The following is a 14,247-nucleotide window of genomic DNA, read 5'->3' as shown; positions in this document are numbered from 1 at the left end:
TTAAGGAAGAATGTAAGTACTCAACGCCTTGGTTGAGCTGTACAGAGGTACCATGTTTCCATTAGCCATAATGCTAATAAGTCACTAAATACTTTTCATATAAAGTAACAATTACATTGGTGTTTCATCATCCACTTCAGAAACAGAGAGAATTAGCAAAGGTCTCTACATTTTCCCCACGTGGCTTAAAGAAGTTTGAGATTCAGACTGACACCCACAAATATTTGCTGACTGAACAGTGAATGAATGAATGAATGGTTTCATATCAACAAAACAAGGGCAAGGTTGTTAATACATAATTTTATTCCATTTTCTTTTTATTTTTTATTCCATTTTCTAAACCTAACCACTAAGCTAATTAAAGTTTAAGCCCTAGAAATATCTGTAGATGGTGAAGAGAACATTACTGGGAAAGTACGAAAGAGCCTGATTCACAAGCCAGTTTTAAGATTTGTCTGAGGAATTGTGAACCAGATGAATATTTCCATTTGAAAGATGATAATCCTCAGACATTGCATGATGCATAGCAGATAAATTAAACGTAACTATAAGCCACATCTGAATAAGCCTTTTCATGAGGAAGTAAATCAGAGGTTTGAAATTCGTTACTATTTGAAATGCACTGCACCGACTGAATCACAGAAGTAGATTTTTAAAAATTGCAGCATATGTAATTTTGAGAAATTGCTGATGCCTTTACACTGTCAACAAGAGTCTGGTGAAGTCATCACCATGTCTAAAAGTCCTTATCTTAGAGTAGGACATAATTGGCTAAGCTGGTTCCTATCCCCCCAAATACTCTTGGTTTAGCATCTCATTGTATGAGTCCTTGCACATCACCAATGCCCCAGTGAGAGTCCGGTCGAGGCACGACTAAGCAGGATAACTGAAATAAAACCCCATGGTTATGTCATAAATGTGAGTGGAAAGGGAAAAAAAAGAGCAGAGGAAGCTGTCAGAAAAGAAGATGAGAGGTACTGTCAGGAAATCTTATTTTCTATAGAGAGACAGGCCCATTAGAACAGATAAGGAAATGGGATTATCCTTCCTTTACTGATGCCAGGTAATGTTTCTGGAATGAAACAAGAGGTGGGGGATTTCCCAGGTATCTTCTCCCAGTTCATTAATTCCCTAACTGGTTCCTTTAAAGACCCCCTTGTAGACATTAAAGTCACAAGAAGATAGCTAAGTAAAAGATGCTTCAAAGGTTCCAAATCCAGGTTATTGGGAGGTCTATGCAAGTGGAAATTTTCAAAATATAAAACATGCAGATAAAATGAAGCCAAGACCTGAACCCGATCTGGCTGCCTCTAGCCTCCATGGACTCTTTCGACTTTTAAGCCCTGTTGAGGGTTTCCACAAAGCCATGTAAGTGACAAGATATAGCAGGTGCTCAGTTAACTACAGTAATGTGTTTCTAATTTTCCTCCTGTTTGTACAGAAAATAAGATAATCCCTGGGGACACAAGAGAGGAAAGAGAGAGAGAAGGCAGGGTGAGGTTGTGCTTTTGTCCTTTTAGGAAAATATGGGAGGGTCCACTTCAATTCAAGCCCATGGGATTTCACAAGTGCTCACATGTGGCCTGGGAGGGGATGCTTTGATTAGGTGCTGAGTCCTGGGAGCGGTATGGCATGGGCATTACCGCCGGACAACTGAATGGAAGAGCCGCAGCCTACACAAGGTGATAAAGGACGGGCATCCCACAGTCCTTCTTGCTGTTGAATTGAGAAACCTTGATTTTCCATGAATTTTCCATCGAAATTAAAAACAAACATCCACGTGCTGACTCTATAACACACTTCTTTAGGCAAATGATTAGGGAATGGGTTTTGGGTTGATTTCCTCTAGAAACCTCAATGTAAAAGTTAGTCCTTAGGTGAAATTAGGAGATTTGCTAGTACGTTGATCATCCACTCGGTGTTTTTCAGGCTATTGAGATGGGTAATTTGGTCGGTGCTGAGGAAACCGAGTGTCCCTCTGCATGCCTGACTCTCAAAGGGAAGATGTGAGGGAAACTGTCCTAATGAAATACCCTCATGGACCAGACATCTTTACAGACGCTGCCACGTGATTCATTACACTCCCTTCACCACATGAAAATCGTAACGTCCTTACACAAATAGAAGGCTTTCTGATTTAATTATTATTTTAAGCAAACGCTGTTAGATAATCCTAAATAGGGACAGATAAAATCAAGCATACCCAGTATGGGCAAGAGAGTCGTAAGGGATGGTTATAAGAAAGAGGGAAGGGAAATAAGTAGGATTAGAGGTTAACTTTCCTAGGTCACACACAGAGATGCCCACGAGTATGGTTCTGTTCTACTTTTTTTCTGAATGGAGTAAAACAGCAGCTCCTGTGGGTTCATCACCAGGGTAGGACATCCCATTTTTCTCTAGTTGCCTTTAGAGCCATTTGCTGCTAGCCTGAGGTACAGAAGGGGATTCTATTTCACCTTAGAAAGCTCTTAATGTCAGAATTTAAATATGACTTAAATATTTTATTCTTAGTTTATAATGAGAAGAATTAATATATATTAAGTATCTAGCATTAACTTTTCAGACTTATTTTTCGGTTAATCATTCAGTTTTCCTTTATTTTCTTCATCTCATTTATTTAGAGCAACTATCAAGAAGGTATGAGTTTACTTTTATTTTTTCCTTATTTATTCATTATATTCTAAATTTGTACTATTCTCATTTGTGTACCATTATACTTAAATATATTGTACTGTCTGGATTAATTTCTTAATTATTAAAACCTGGAATGCACAAAGCTGAAATCCATTTGTCCAAATGGAAACTTGTCTGTTTTTTAAATATCAGATAGAACTTAATATTTTGTTTCTAAATTTGCACGTATTTATTCTCCACCCTTTGCCAGAGAGTGCCTACTGGCTCTAAGCTAAAAATGTCCCTCTAGTGAACTAGCTTTATCAATTAATCATGGGCTTAAAATTCTTATGGTATTAAGATGATAAACCCATCTATCATCATGTGAAATTCTTTCGACATGTTGTTTCTTGTCATTTTCACTGCAACTTTCATAAAATTCTTATACTTTCTGAGTGAATTTAAGTATATGACTTTACAGCAAAATTTTTTCCAGTAAATCTTTTGAACAAGACCATTTGATAAAAACTTCACTCAGTAACACTATAGTTTCCATGCAAGTTTCTATTTCTCATCATCAACATGAAATGTATAATAATTTGAGTGAATTTCATTTTAATAATCTCAAAAAAATTACCCTTTCAAAAATCTTAAACTAGATGAAAAGCAGAAACCAATTCACTAAACCTTAAGGGCACACGCTGACATAGATGAATTAGAGAAAACAGCTCAAGTTGTCAAGTAACAATCAGCAGCACTGCTCTCTACTCTGCCTCTAGAAAGCTTAGTACCTCCCTCAGGCAGAAGCCTAGACTCCTCCTCAGGACGTGATGAAGACCAGGGCAGTGTGATGAGGACCAGGGCAGTGTGATGAGGACCAGGGCAGTGTGATGAGGACCAGGGCAGAGTGATGAGGACCAGGGCAGTGTGATGAGGACCAGGGCAGAGTGATGAGGACCAGGGCAGTGTGATGAGGACCAGGGCAGAGTGATGAGGACCAGGGCAGTGTGATGAGGACCAGGGCAGTGTGATGAGGACCAGGGCAGTGTGATGAGGACCAGGGCAGAGTGATGAGGACCAGGGCAGTGTGATGAGGACCAGGGCAGAGTGATGAGGACCAGGGCAGTGTGATGAGGACCAGGGCAGTGTGATGAGGACCAGGGCAGAGTGATGAGGACCAGGGCAGTGTGATGAGGACCAGGGCAGAGTGATGAGGACCAGGGCAGTGTGATGAGGACCAGGGCAGAGTGATGAGGACCAGGGCAGTGTGATGAGGACCAGGGCAGTGTGATGAGGACCAGGGCAGAGTGATGAGGACCAGGGCAGAGTGATGAGGACCAGGGCAGTGTGATGAGGACCAGGGCAGTGTGATGAGGACCAGGGCAGAGTGATGAGGACCAGGGCAGTGTGATGAGGACCAGGGCAGAGTGATGAGGACCAGGGCAGTGTGATGAGGACCAGGGCAGAGTGATGAGGAGCAGGGCAGAGTGATGAGGACCAGGGCAGAGTGATGAGGACCAGGGCAGTGTGATGAGGACCAGGGCAGTGTGATGAGGACCAGGGCAGTGTGATGAGGACCAGGGCAGAGTGATGAGGACCAGGGCAGTGTGATGAGGACCAGGGCAGAGTGATGAGGACCAGGGCAGTGTGATGAGGACCAGGGCAGAGTGATGAGGACCAGGGCAGCGTGATGAGGACCAGGGCAGCGTGATGAGGACCAGGGCAGCGTGATGAGGACCAGGGCAGCGTGATGAGGACCAGGGCAGTGTGATGAAGACGACGGCAGTGTGCCCCATGGCCCTAAGGCACCCGGCACCTCTGTGCCTATCCCCAGGACGGCCGTGGGAAGTGACCTACCCCCTCCACATGAGACGGAGCACTCGGAGCGGATGGTGGCCCACGTGTAGCTGGGCTGCGTGCTGAGCTTCTTCTCGCCCCCCAACCGTGGCACAGAGTATTCCCAGGCAACGCCCGGGTTCCTTCCCTGAAACAGAAGCTATAAAAAGAGAAAGGGAAAAAGAAAATGAGTTAAATTAGAACCAATAAATAGAAGCTAATTTGTTTTAAACTACTTGAAACACCAGACTTATCCAGCAGAAGATGATTACAGTAATAAACACTGTCCATCCTCCAAAATTAACTTTCTAAACAGGAATTAAACTAGACACAAGCACATCTATAAAATATATAGACATTTGACTCTTTTGCCTTACATTTAGTGTTTCTTCCACAGCCTTTACTACCTAACAAGAGCATTTGGTTATTTCCCTCCGTGTTACCTTGGGAGCCCCACCAATGCTCTCCATCTGAGCAAATCAGAAAATGATACCTAAAAAGCACCATCACAATTCCTAGTGAGTTCCAAACCACCAAGAACGGGTGAATGGATCGCATCCATGCAGGATGAAGGCTAACTGAGTACTTCCTCCTGTGATGGGATGCGGAGGACTTTCGCCTACTGGCATGTACTGTATGCCTCCAGGAGAAAAGCATCTTACTAGCAAAGATCTCTCAGCTTGGGCACACCTGTGAGCAATGCTCCGCACACGGAATTGCATTTGGACTCTTCATCTCCTAGCTGGAAACTCGACCACATGGACCAATTACTTTTTCCTTCATAAAGGTATCGATCCCTTGATCTGGGTGAGAGGCTTTTCTGGAAACCCCACCATTAGCCTGTTAATAGAAATCCCACCTCTGAGTTTTGGAGTCTCACTGGTCCCTGATGGGAGGTTCCAGTGGATGAAGTCACTGGAGCTTCCCTAAACCCCCTGGCACCACAGTTCCCTCCCTGACAACACAGCTCGAGTCTAGCTGGAGAAGATGTTGCAGGACAGGTATGAGCCCTGGACAGGTGGCCTCACTGTATGACCACTGAGCCGTTCTGCCGCCTGACATCCTGAGCCTCTTGCATAGGAAACAGGTTCCCAGTAAGCCTCGATTACCTTCAACCCTGACCGATCTCTCTTTCTTCATGGGTATTAAAGCTAAAAGTCTGAGATGGGGGGAGAGAAATAACCAAGGCAGAAATTCACAGTGAACATGTTTATAAAGGGGCGGAGGAAGCAGCTCCGGGTCAGGAGGGGCGATGGCAGTGGGACGTGTGGAGATGGGGTGTCTCCCAGGAAGATGCAAGGACACCGGGATGGGGCTGCCTGGCCCGGAGAGCAGGTGGAGGGCCTGTGGGTGGTTCACACCTGCACACATAGGTGTGGGCTGAGGGGGCAACTTTTGAACCAGTCTTTTCTTTAAATGTGCACAGAAATACAAAAAAGTAGAGAATTAGCATGTCCACTGCCTGTTACCACCACCTGCCTGGTCCCATGAGGACAAATTACATTGTTAGAAGATGCCCGTTTGTATGTCGTGAGCCTCTGCCATCTGGGGTAGAGCACAGAGGGGCTTGCGTAGGGGGTGAGTGTACAGTCCCCTGCCAGGCACTGGGCCCAGGTGGTGGGTTCTCACTTCACTCCCATTTCCACAAAACTCGGCGGAATGCTGGTCCCACCCAAACAGGCACACACAGAGCCACCCACAGTGGCTGCTTCTCAGAGCCACAGAGCTTACAGGAGAGAAGCAGACTTTTGTGAAAATCGACTGATCAAGATGCAAAAATGGGGACCGCATGATGTGCGTAATTACAAATTTCATCACTCACCTAGAAATGAAAGGCGATCAAAACAAGTCCACTGGCCCATTTAGTCTATGTATTGATCAGTTTTGTTTCTGAGACACTATCTAACTGCAAACAACTTTGTGTGGATGTAATATTTTGCCAGTAGCCTTGAACCTGCAAAAACACCCTAAGACCCCAAATCCAAGCCCTGAGACCAAGAGGCTGGAATCTACCTCCACGATCAATGTTTCGTTGGTTGGCCCAGGGGAGGTTAAGCTCTCGGGCTCCCTGTAGGACCGTCTGTAGTCGAAAGCAGTTCCTGAAAACTTGTACCGGCCGGGCCAGTCCACTGTCCAGTGTCCATTCAGGTAGTATTTCTTGAGTGCATTTCGCACAGAAATGTAGGAGGTAGATACATTCATTTCATAGATGCGAATACTCCGGGCTCCAGAAGGAATGATGACCATCTGGTAATACTCTAGAGCAAAGGAGACAGGAAGGGGGGGTATGTGATGCTTCATTCAGTGCTGCCAAGGCAAATCCCTAAGCACCTGCGGTTCTCCATAACCAAACCTTGAGAATCAGAATTTGGAAACTGGAGATCTGTTTTGGCAACCCAGTTGAGTCCTATAAATGAGGTTTTTTTTTTTTTTTAATTGGAGCAGAGCTATTGTAATATTCACTGTTTCTAAAAACCACTTGAATTCAAATACCTTAGCAACCACTTCCAATCAAAACAGAAGGTTTGAGAAGCAAAGCAGGCAAGGAGTCTGTGTAGGGCTCTCAGGACTCTGTCTGCTGTTTGCACTACACCTCCCATCCTTCCCACCAGGTGGTTCCTTTCGCTCTTTGCTCAGCCAGGCAGGCAGCTCCGGTGGGTGCACTCACGGTTGGCACGGTGCTGCTTGGCATAGAGACCCTTGTGCGTTGTGCAGCTGGAGTTACTTCCCCGGCACACGCCGCAGGAGTCTTCCACAGCATCGGATCCCAGCACATTGTCACATCCCACTCTCTGTGGGACCCACGAGGTCACGTGTCATTCATGAAAGACAAGACAACAGGGGCGAAGTCACAAACCTTTTCCCGTCGAGTTGAAAGTTTCACCAACACGGGAGAGTTAACAAATATTTATTGGATACCCAGTATGTGCACTGCGAGGCTTGTCAACTATGCTTCCATCCAAAGGAGGAGACCTTCGCGTGGCAAACATACCCTGTCCTCTTTGGCATTGCTACACGACTGTCCTACACTGAGCCCAGAATTAAACCTAGCGGTTGTCATGTTGGAGACGTGGGGAAATTTCAGACCGATATAAAGCACTTAGCACAAATGACAAGCAATGTGGCCTCACGAGGTTCCACTGGAATTCGCCTTGTGCTTTTTTGAATCGCCTTGTGCAGAGGCAAAGAAGGAACACAGGCCACAGGGTGATTATTCCCAGCAGTAAATTATGTAAAAGGCACATTTGGCTACTGTCTAGAATTTTAGCAGCTGTTTATATATTCTGTGATGCTTGCCAATTTTACATTTCCTAGCAAAGAATATAGGCTAGCTATGTAAAAAATCCATTCAGAAATGATGGATGAACTATAGTCCACAGTCCCTTGTTTGAAATCCTAGGGCCAGATGCATTTCAGAACTCAAGAGTTTTTTGGATTGTGGGAAGGTAATTAACATACGCATATGATGCGAGAGTCCCTGCAGGGCTCCGGACAGCAACAATGTTCCTAAAATGCGCACATCTCTACAGTGAGCGGGAAAAACGTAACTGAAGATAGTCGCATCAATTCAAGGCAGTTCTGCCACCAAATAAGCTCAGGTCAGCTTATATTTTACAGTCAAATAAACTTTCCATTTCACACATCTTTGGATTTCAGAATTACAAATAAAGGATTGTGGTACTGTATCATTAAGAATACATAAAAACAATGACATATTTAACAAATCAACTGATAATTAGACACAATGGGTGGACAGTTGAGCATTTTAAGGCTGAAAGAGATCCAAACAGAATCATTTAGTCTAAGCTTCATGCATTCAAACGATTTCACTGAGGGTCTGAGTGGATGATTCAACTTTACTGCGGTCATGGTCTACACCTTAGAGAAAATCAGACCTGGGACCAAGGTCTTTGGACTCCACTGAATACGAATATTGAGTAACTTCTTCACTGAAAAGCCCATTATTTACATGTAATGTATCTGACCATTGCATGTAACACCCTCCCATTGTTTATAATAAAATTCTTCCCACATCTCACTTCTGTGCCTGGTAACAAGCTCAGAACTTTGCGTTCACTTAGCCGCCTATCTTTGCAAGCCTGTGCCGAGTCCCTCTCCAACAGAAGTGAGGCTGCCGATTTCCCGAGACCCCCTCGACAGCTGTGAAGCGGCCCCTGTCTCTGTGCTGTCCCTGCCTTCATTTACTCTGGCGCCACTGCCCGGCTACTGCCGTCTGATTGGGCGACTCTACGCGTCCCCAGTCCCAGTGCCTTCCACAGGGACATGTGGATAAAAACCCCAAGTCCTCGTCCCCGCAGCAAATGGCCCTTTGCGAGCTTCTCCCCTTCACTCACCTCCTCCGCATCCCCCAGCTCCTGCCTGCCTCTGGGTACTCTGACCCCTGAACTGGTTCCTACCGTCCCATGATTTCCTGTACCTCTGTGTTCCCCTCCCTGCTTCCCCAACACCCCTCTTCACTTTCCCTTCCCTGAGGAACCCTACAAATCTCTTAGGTCCACATCTAAGAGAGAATCAGCTCCACCCTTCCCCCCGCCGTGCTCTCTGCACACGCCTCCATTGCCACAAGCCACTGCCTGTGTCCACAGATGTTCATCTGGCTTTCTCTCCCTCTGGGCTGTGACTTGGAGGGAAAGGGTGTGTTTTAAATGTCTGGTCTCTCTAGCCCCTTACAGGATGCCTGGCATAAAGCAGACTGTTGGGAGATGTTTGTTGAATGAATGAATGATCATTATTACCTCACATATCCCATCTATACAAACATTACGGCTATCCTCCGAGCATGGAGTCCCATCTTTGACTTTATTTGACAAAGAAAAGAAGAAATCAAATCCTTCTGCGATACAGTAGAGTTTGCATAAGTCCTGATCTTAAAAAGAAATACACACACAAACACAAATAAGAAAGATACTTAAGCTCTGATCATTTTTTTGCTCTAAATTTTAGATAGACTTTTTTTTTTTTCTTTTTTGCCCATAAAATAACTCCCACACAATAATACATTGCAAAGACATTTTTATAAATTGCCTCTTTAGGCTTGGTTTTTCCCCTTGAATTTTTTAAAATATTTTTTAAAGCTTCACTATTAATTGTTTTTCGACTGTGTCCTTTATTGGTCCTTGCTCCATACACAGTGGTTGGCACATAGTAGGCATTCAATAAACATTTGTTGACTTGAACTACATTACTGTTCACCTATTTTACTAGTATAATTAATTACTCTTTCTACAAATGCAAAAAGTCACTACCATTTTGAAGCAATACACAAAGTTCTTACAAATAAAGTGTAATAAAATACTTAAAATAATCACAAAATTTCTTAATAGCTAATGCATTTACTAAAATACATAGTAGTTTTAAACTGATAAAGAGAATAACATTTGGATGAAATCTCCAGAGAACATTGTTTTTTAAATAAATATAATGGATTGTCAAAAAACACTGATAAATGGAGAATATAGGTCTCATTATATACCTCAGAGTGGCAGATCAAGTTCACATACTCTCTCGGTAATCCATTTCAAGGATTTATGATTTATATGGCTAACATGAACTTTTGTAGAAACCTTTTTTTCCCCCCTTTGTTCTCTTCTTGGTAAAGAAGAGAATAGTTGATAATAAAAATTTATCTGCCTTAGGAGTTTTCACAGGCCCGAGACTCATGTACAAATATTTTCTTTATAGTGCAGGATAAGAGACCCAACTGAATAATTCTAAGAATCAAATTTAATATGTGCTTCCATGATTAATGAATTTATTTACTGCAGACTAGCAAAGCCAGGAATAGCACACAGATTTTTTGACCCCAATTTCCAAGTTCTTTCTACTATTTTCTCTGGTGTCTTTGTTTCTCACTGGCTTAATTTTTCTTAATTTTTACTTAATTTTAGGAGTAAAAACCCAACAAAAAAAGCTTTGTTTGAAACTGCTTAAATTTTCCTTCCAGAATTTGCTGATTTCGTAAAACTCTCACCATGATAACATTATATATATTGGGATGGTAAAAGTAAGTGCCAGATGAGATGGCTCAACTTATGTATTTCTCAAGTGTTTCTTGGACAATACAGTACTCTCATTTTCAAAGAATGAGATGATTAGGTGTTCTTTGAATTTATCTTCAAGTTATGCTACTGGAGCTACTGAGTTCAAGTTACTACGATCATAAGGACAATACATATTTCTCTCCAACTGGAGAGTAAAATCTTATATATGGTACAAATAAACTTCCTGGTTTGTAAGTTGTAGATCAAGACTTTCCAGATATGTAGTATATTATTTGATTTTCCAAAAGACATGAATTTGCTTTCATTCTCTGGCAATAATGAGTGTTCAATGGGTGACATACTCATTACCATATACCATCAACTACCATGATTTGTATTAAAAAAGAATTGATTCATTACCAATAAATCTTCTACTTTGAGTGCTTTATCACTTCTTTAAAGATTTCATGGTATTTTGCACATGCTCTCTATCTTGTTTGCTTTTATTCTGAGGCCCACAGCTGGTCAAGTTTAGATAAGATGCCAGTGGCCTTGGGGCAGGCAGAATCAAGCTAGCAACAGGAAAAGAACCTGTGACATTGCCCTAACAGCAATATTCGGTCTATCTGGAGGCACACTATTGATCACATAGTTCTTTAAAGAGTAAAGAAGTCCGAGGCTGCCACCAGAAAGCGGGATTTGAGACTTACCTTCTACGTGGGTGTACGGCTTCCACTTGTAGTACCATCCTCGGAACCGTTTGCTATTGTACTCGGCACACTGCAGGGCGCGGAAGTCGACACTGTTATGGGGACATTTCTGACTGTTGCAAAGCTTCAGAGTTCGCGTGGAGCCCGCACAAAACTTCCCTCCATTCGATGGTCTGGAATGTATAGTGTACAGTTAGAAACCTTGTCTCACCCCTCCCTTGCAATTAGGCTTATTAGGGAGATGGAGCACATAATGTTAAAGATACTTACGGTCACCAGTTAAAAGAAGTGCATTCCTAAGAAGTCACTGGCATTTTCTTACATATTAATGATATGGGTAGTATTTTCCTTTTCTATTGAGTGTGCAAATAATTGCAACATTGGTAGAACAGGTTAGAATTTGGGAAGTGAGTTAGCACGTATTTGCTCGTCTCCCTGTAGGGGGCTGGGCGAGCATCGTGGTTCTCCGAATTCCATAAAGGAGGGCAGCTGGGAAAAAGCAGAACTGAGACTGAAATTCAACTACTTCGCTGTCCAGATGGCAACTTCTTTCCCCTACCAGCCTCCTTGCGACAAGGCGAGGACACCGGATGGGGACAGAACAAGCACTCTCGTCTTCCACTGGTTGGAAGAGACAGCAAACACCCCTCTCACCCCTTAGAATTCGCGTGGACACACCAGCACGAGAGCACCCTGTCGATGCAGGGGACCAATCAGGTCTCATGCGTTAAAGACAGGACTGAAATAAATCATTTTACTTAGTCTTAACATAAGTTAAACACATATAGGTGCAAAAGGAGAACTGAAAAACCCCTTCATTGCACTGCATTGGTGACTGCTTTTAACATCCTCGTCTTCTACAGAAGACACACTGAGACCACATGTTGTGAAGGGAAATACATTTGATGAAAAACCAAGACTTTGGTTTTCTCACATGAAAAAATTGTTCTTACTGATTCTTATCTATTGATTTGTGTTCTCTATACTTATGATTTATCTCCTTATTTTAGGCAGAACCTTGGTATTTCATGTAAGCATGGTTAAAATCCAGTTCTTGAATATCACTGTCGGCTCCGTTACTTTTGCTGTGGTCAGGTAGTTATAAGCACCTTAAATTATACCACAGAGACATCGTTGTATGATAAATGCTGGAGTAAAAGGGCTTTCTGACTTAGCGTTCTTTTACAGTAATATGGGGGGTACAGAATTATTTTCACTGAGCTTATGTCCACATGCTGTTTGGAAAGTTCGTAGCAGAGAGATGGGTGTTGATGAGGAGGGAGGTCCTGGGCGTTCACCTGGGGTTTGTGCAGAGCCGATCCCTGTGAGACACCCCTCCTCCGCAGGTCCTGGAGCAAGGAGACCAGGGAGACCAGTCTGACCAGTGGCCGTGGGTGGGCTTGGGGCCTTCGTCACCATATTTCACACACTGCCCTCCGCGGCACCACTGGAAATTAAAAAAAACAAAACGGTGATCTGACTTGTGGGTAGAGAGTAGGTACATCACTACTGCAATGCTGAGCCGTGGGGCGTTTGGTCACATAGGCAGACATCAGCATCCCTACCCTCAGGTAGCACATAATAAAAATACATTCAATGCAGCTTCTTTTTTTTCTTTCCAGACCTAGCTTTGTTCTATAAATCCACATAAAGGGAAGGTACAGAGCAAAATCATTTTCAGACGTCTGTCTGAGCTGCTGGAACCTAACATGTGTAGTTAAGTCGTGTTGCAGGAACACTCAGTTCAATTGTTCACCTCTCAGGTGTATGAGCTCTAACCTTTCCTGGAAACAACGTGCTTTTCACCTCTCGCTGTCGGAACAGACTGACTGTCAGGTAGAAAAATCCAGCTGGAGGTTCCATGTGGCTCAACACCTTGTCATTTCTGGCTGGTGCTCTGTGCTTTTGCTCCAAAGCACCTGGGCTGGGAGCCTGGAGGTTATAAGTGATGCATGTCAGAGGTCACACAGCTTTCTAAGGACACGAAACAACCCACACAGGGCTTCTCCTGTCCCTACGAGGCTGGAGATTCTATCAGCTCCCCTTTTTCCAGAGAAGCGTTCATAGATGTTAATTCTGCTAAAATCTACATGGTTTCTTCACTTCCACCACATGCAAAAACTACACAAGATCTAGCGTGCATTCAATGGTGTTGGTTTTCCCACTGATGGACCCATTCACTGGGCACAACTGACATTCTGCCAGCAAAGCATTGTGTAGGAGTCTATAAAAATAATAGTTTTAGAAGAGCAAAACCAACCTATCAATGTCGATATGATTGCTGAACTGTTTAAGGTTCCTTGCAGTACTTGGTGTCTACTGGATGAATTCTACTTGAGATGTACAAAGTGTTGGGTTTTAAAGTCACTTGGATAATTCCTCTGTTGTGGTCATAGTTAAGCCAATAACTTGACTTAAAGCCTAAATGGAACCTATTTAGGTTAGATTGTTTCATTTTGCTTGGGATGTTTATGAATTACTTTAATAAAATTTGGTCTAGTTTTGTTTTAAAACTACACAAAATGTTTACTTTTTTTTAAAATTTAGAGTTTATCCTTTTATTTTTTAGCATAAGTAATTATATATAGACTAGTATTTCCTTTTCTTTCATAAATGACCCCATATTACCCCCATCTTTTTCCATCCTGCTTTTTCATTTAACAATATGTTCTGTAGTTCATTCCACAGAAGAAGATAGACACATCCCTCCTTCCTCTGTTGCAGTTACAAAACATTCCATTAGGTATATTTCCAACCAGTTCCCTTCTGATGGACATTTGCATCATTTCCAGGCTTCTGTTTTGATAATTATTGCTGCAATTAACAGTCTTGCAAATGCATTTTTTTTTTTTTTTGCCAGAGTATCCTTTTTTTAATTGAAGTATAGTTGATTTACAATGTTATGTCAGTCTCAGGTGTACAGCAAAGTGATTCAGTTATACTTACATATATATCCTTTTTTTTTTTCAGATTCTTTTCCCTTATAGCTTATTAAGAAATATTGAGTATAGTTTCATGTGTTATACAGTAGGTCCCTATTGGTTATCTATTTTACATCCAGTAGTGTGTGTATGTTAATCCTAAAC

At 42.8% G+C, this 14,247-nt stretch overlaps 1 protein-coding gene and 1 long non-coding RNA gene across 7 annotated transcripts in view; one reads left to right on the top strand and one right to left on the bottom strand.

The window, feature by feature from the left end:
* The window catches only part of LOC309623421, a 720,194-nt gene that overhangs the window by 544,783 nt on the left and 161,164 nt on the right, over window positions 1-14,247 (top strand). The window lies entirely within an intron of this gene.
* ADAMTS16 (ADAM metallopeptidase with thrombospondin type 1 motif 16) overlaps window positions 1-14,247 on the bottom strand; it is a 160,340-nt gene that overhangs the window by 64,528 nt on the left and 81,565 nt on the right. For all 6 annotated transcript variants that reach the window (XM_082380311.1, XM_082380313.1, XM_082380312.1 and 3 more), the window contains 6 exons: window positions 12,460-12,608; window positions 11,162-11,334; window positions 9,207-9,337; window positions 7,118-7,241; window positions 6,463-6,707; window positions 4,471-4,609 (listed from right to left, as the gene is read on the bottom strand). In XM_082380311.1, coding sequence (XP_082236437.1) covers window positions 4,471-4,609; window positions 6,463-6,707; window positions 7,118-7,241; window positions 9,207-9,337; window positions 11,162-11,334; window positions 12,460-12,608 — 961 coding nt within the window. The remainder of the gene's footprint in view (window positions 1-4,470; window positions 4,610-6,462; window positions 6,708-7,117; window positions 7,242-9,206; window positions 9,338-11,161; window positions 11,335-12,459; window positions 12,609-14,247) is intronic.

This window comes from Balaenoptera borealis (genome assembly GCF_965194805.1).
Source record: "Balaenoptera borealis genome assembly, chromosome: 2".
In the NCBI taxonomy this organism is placed as follows: domain Eukaryota; kingdom Metazoa; phylum Chordata; class Mammalia; order Artiodactyla; family Balaenopteridae; genus Balaenoptera; species Balaenoptera borealis.
The sequence above is the reverse complement of the archived record's forward strand: the minus strand, read 5'-3'. Positions and strand labels throughout refer to the sequence as shown.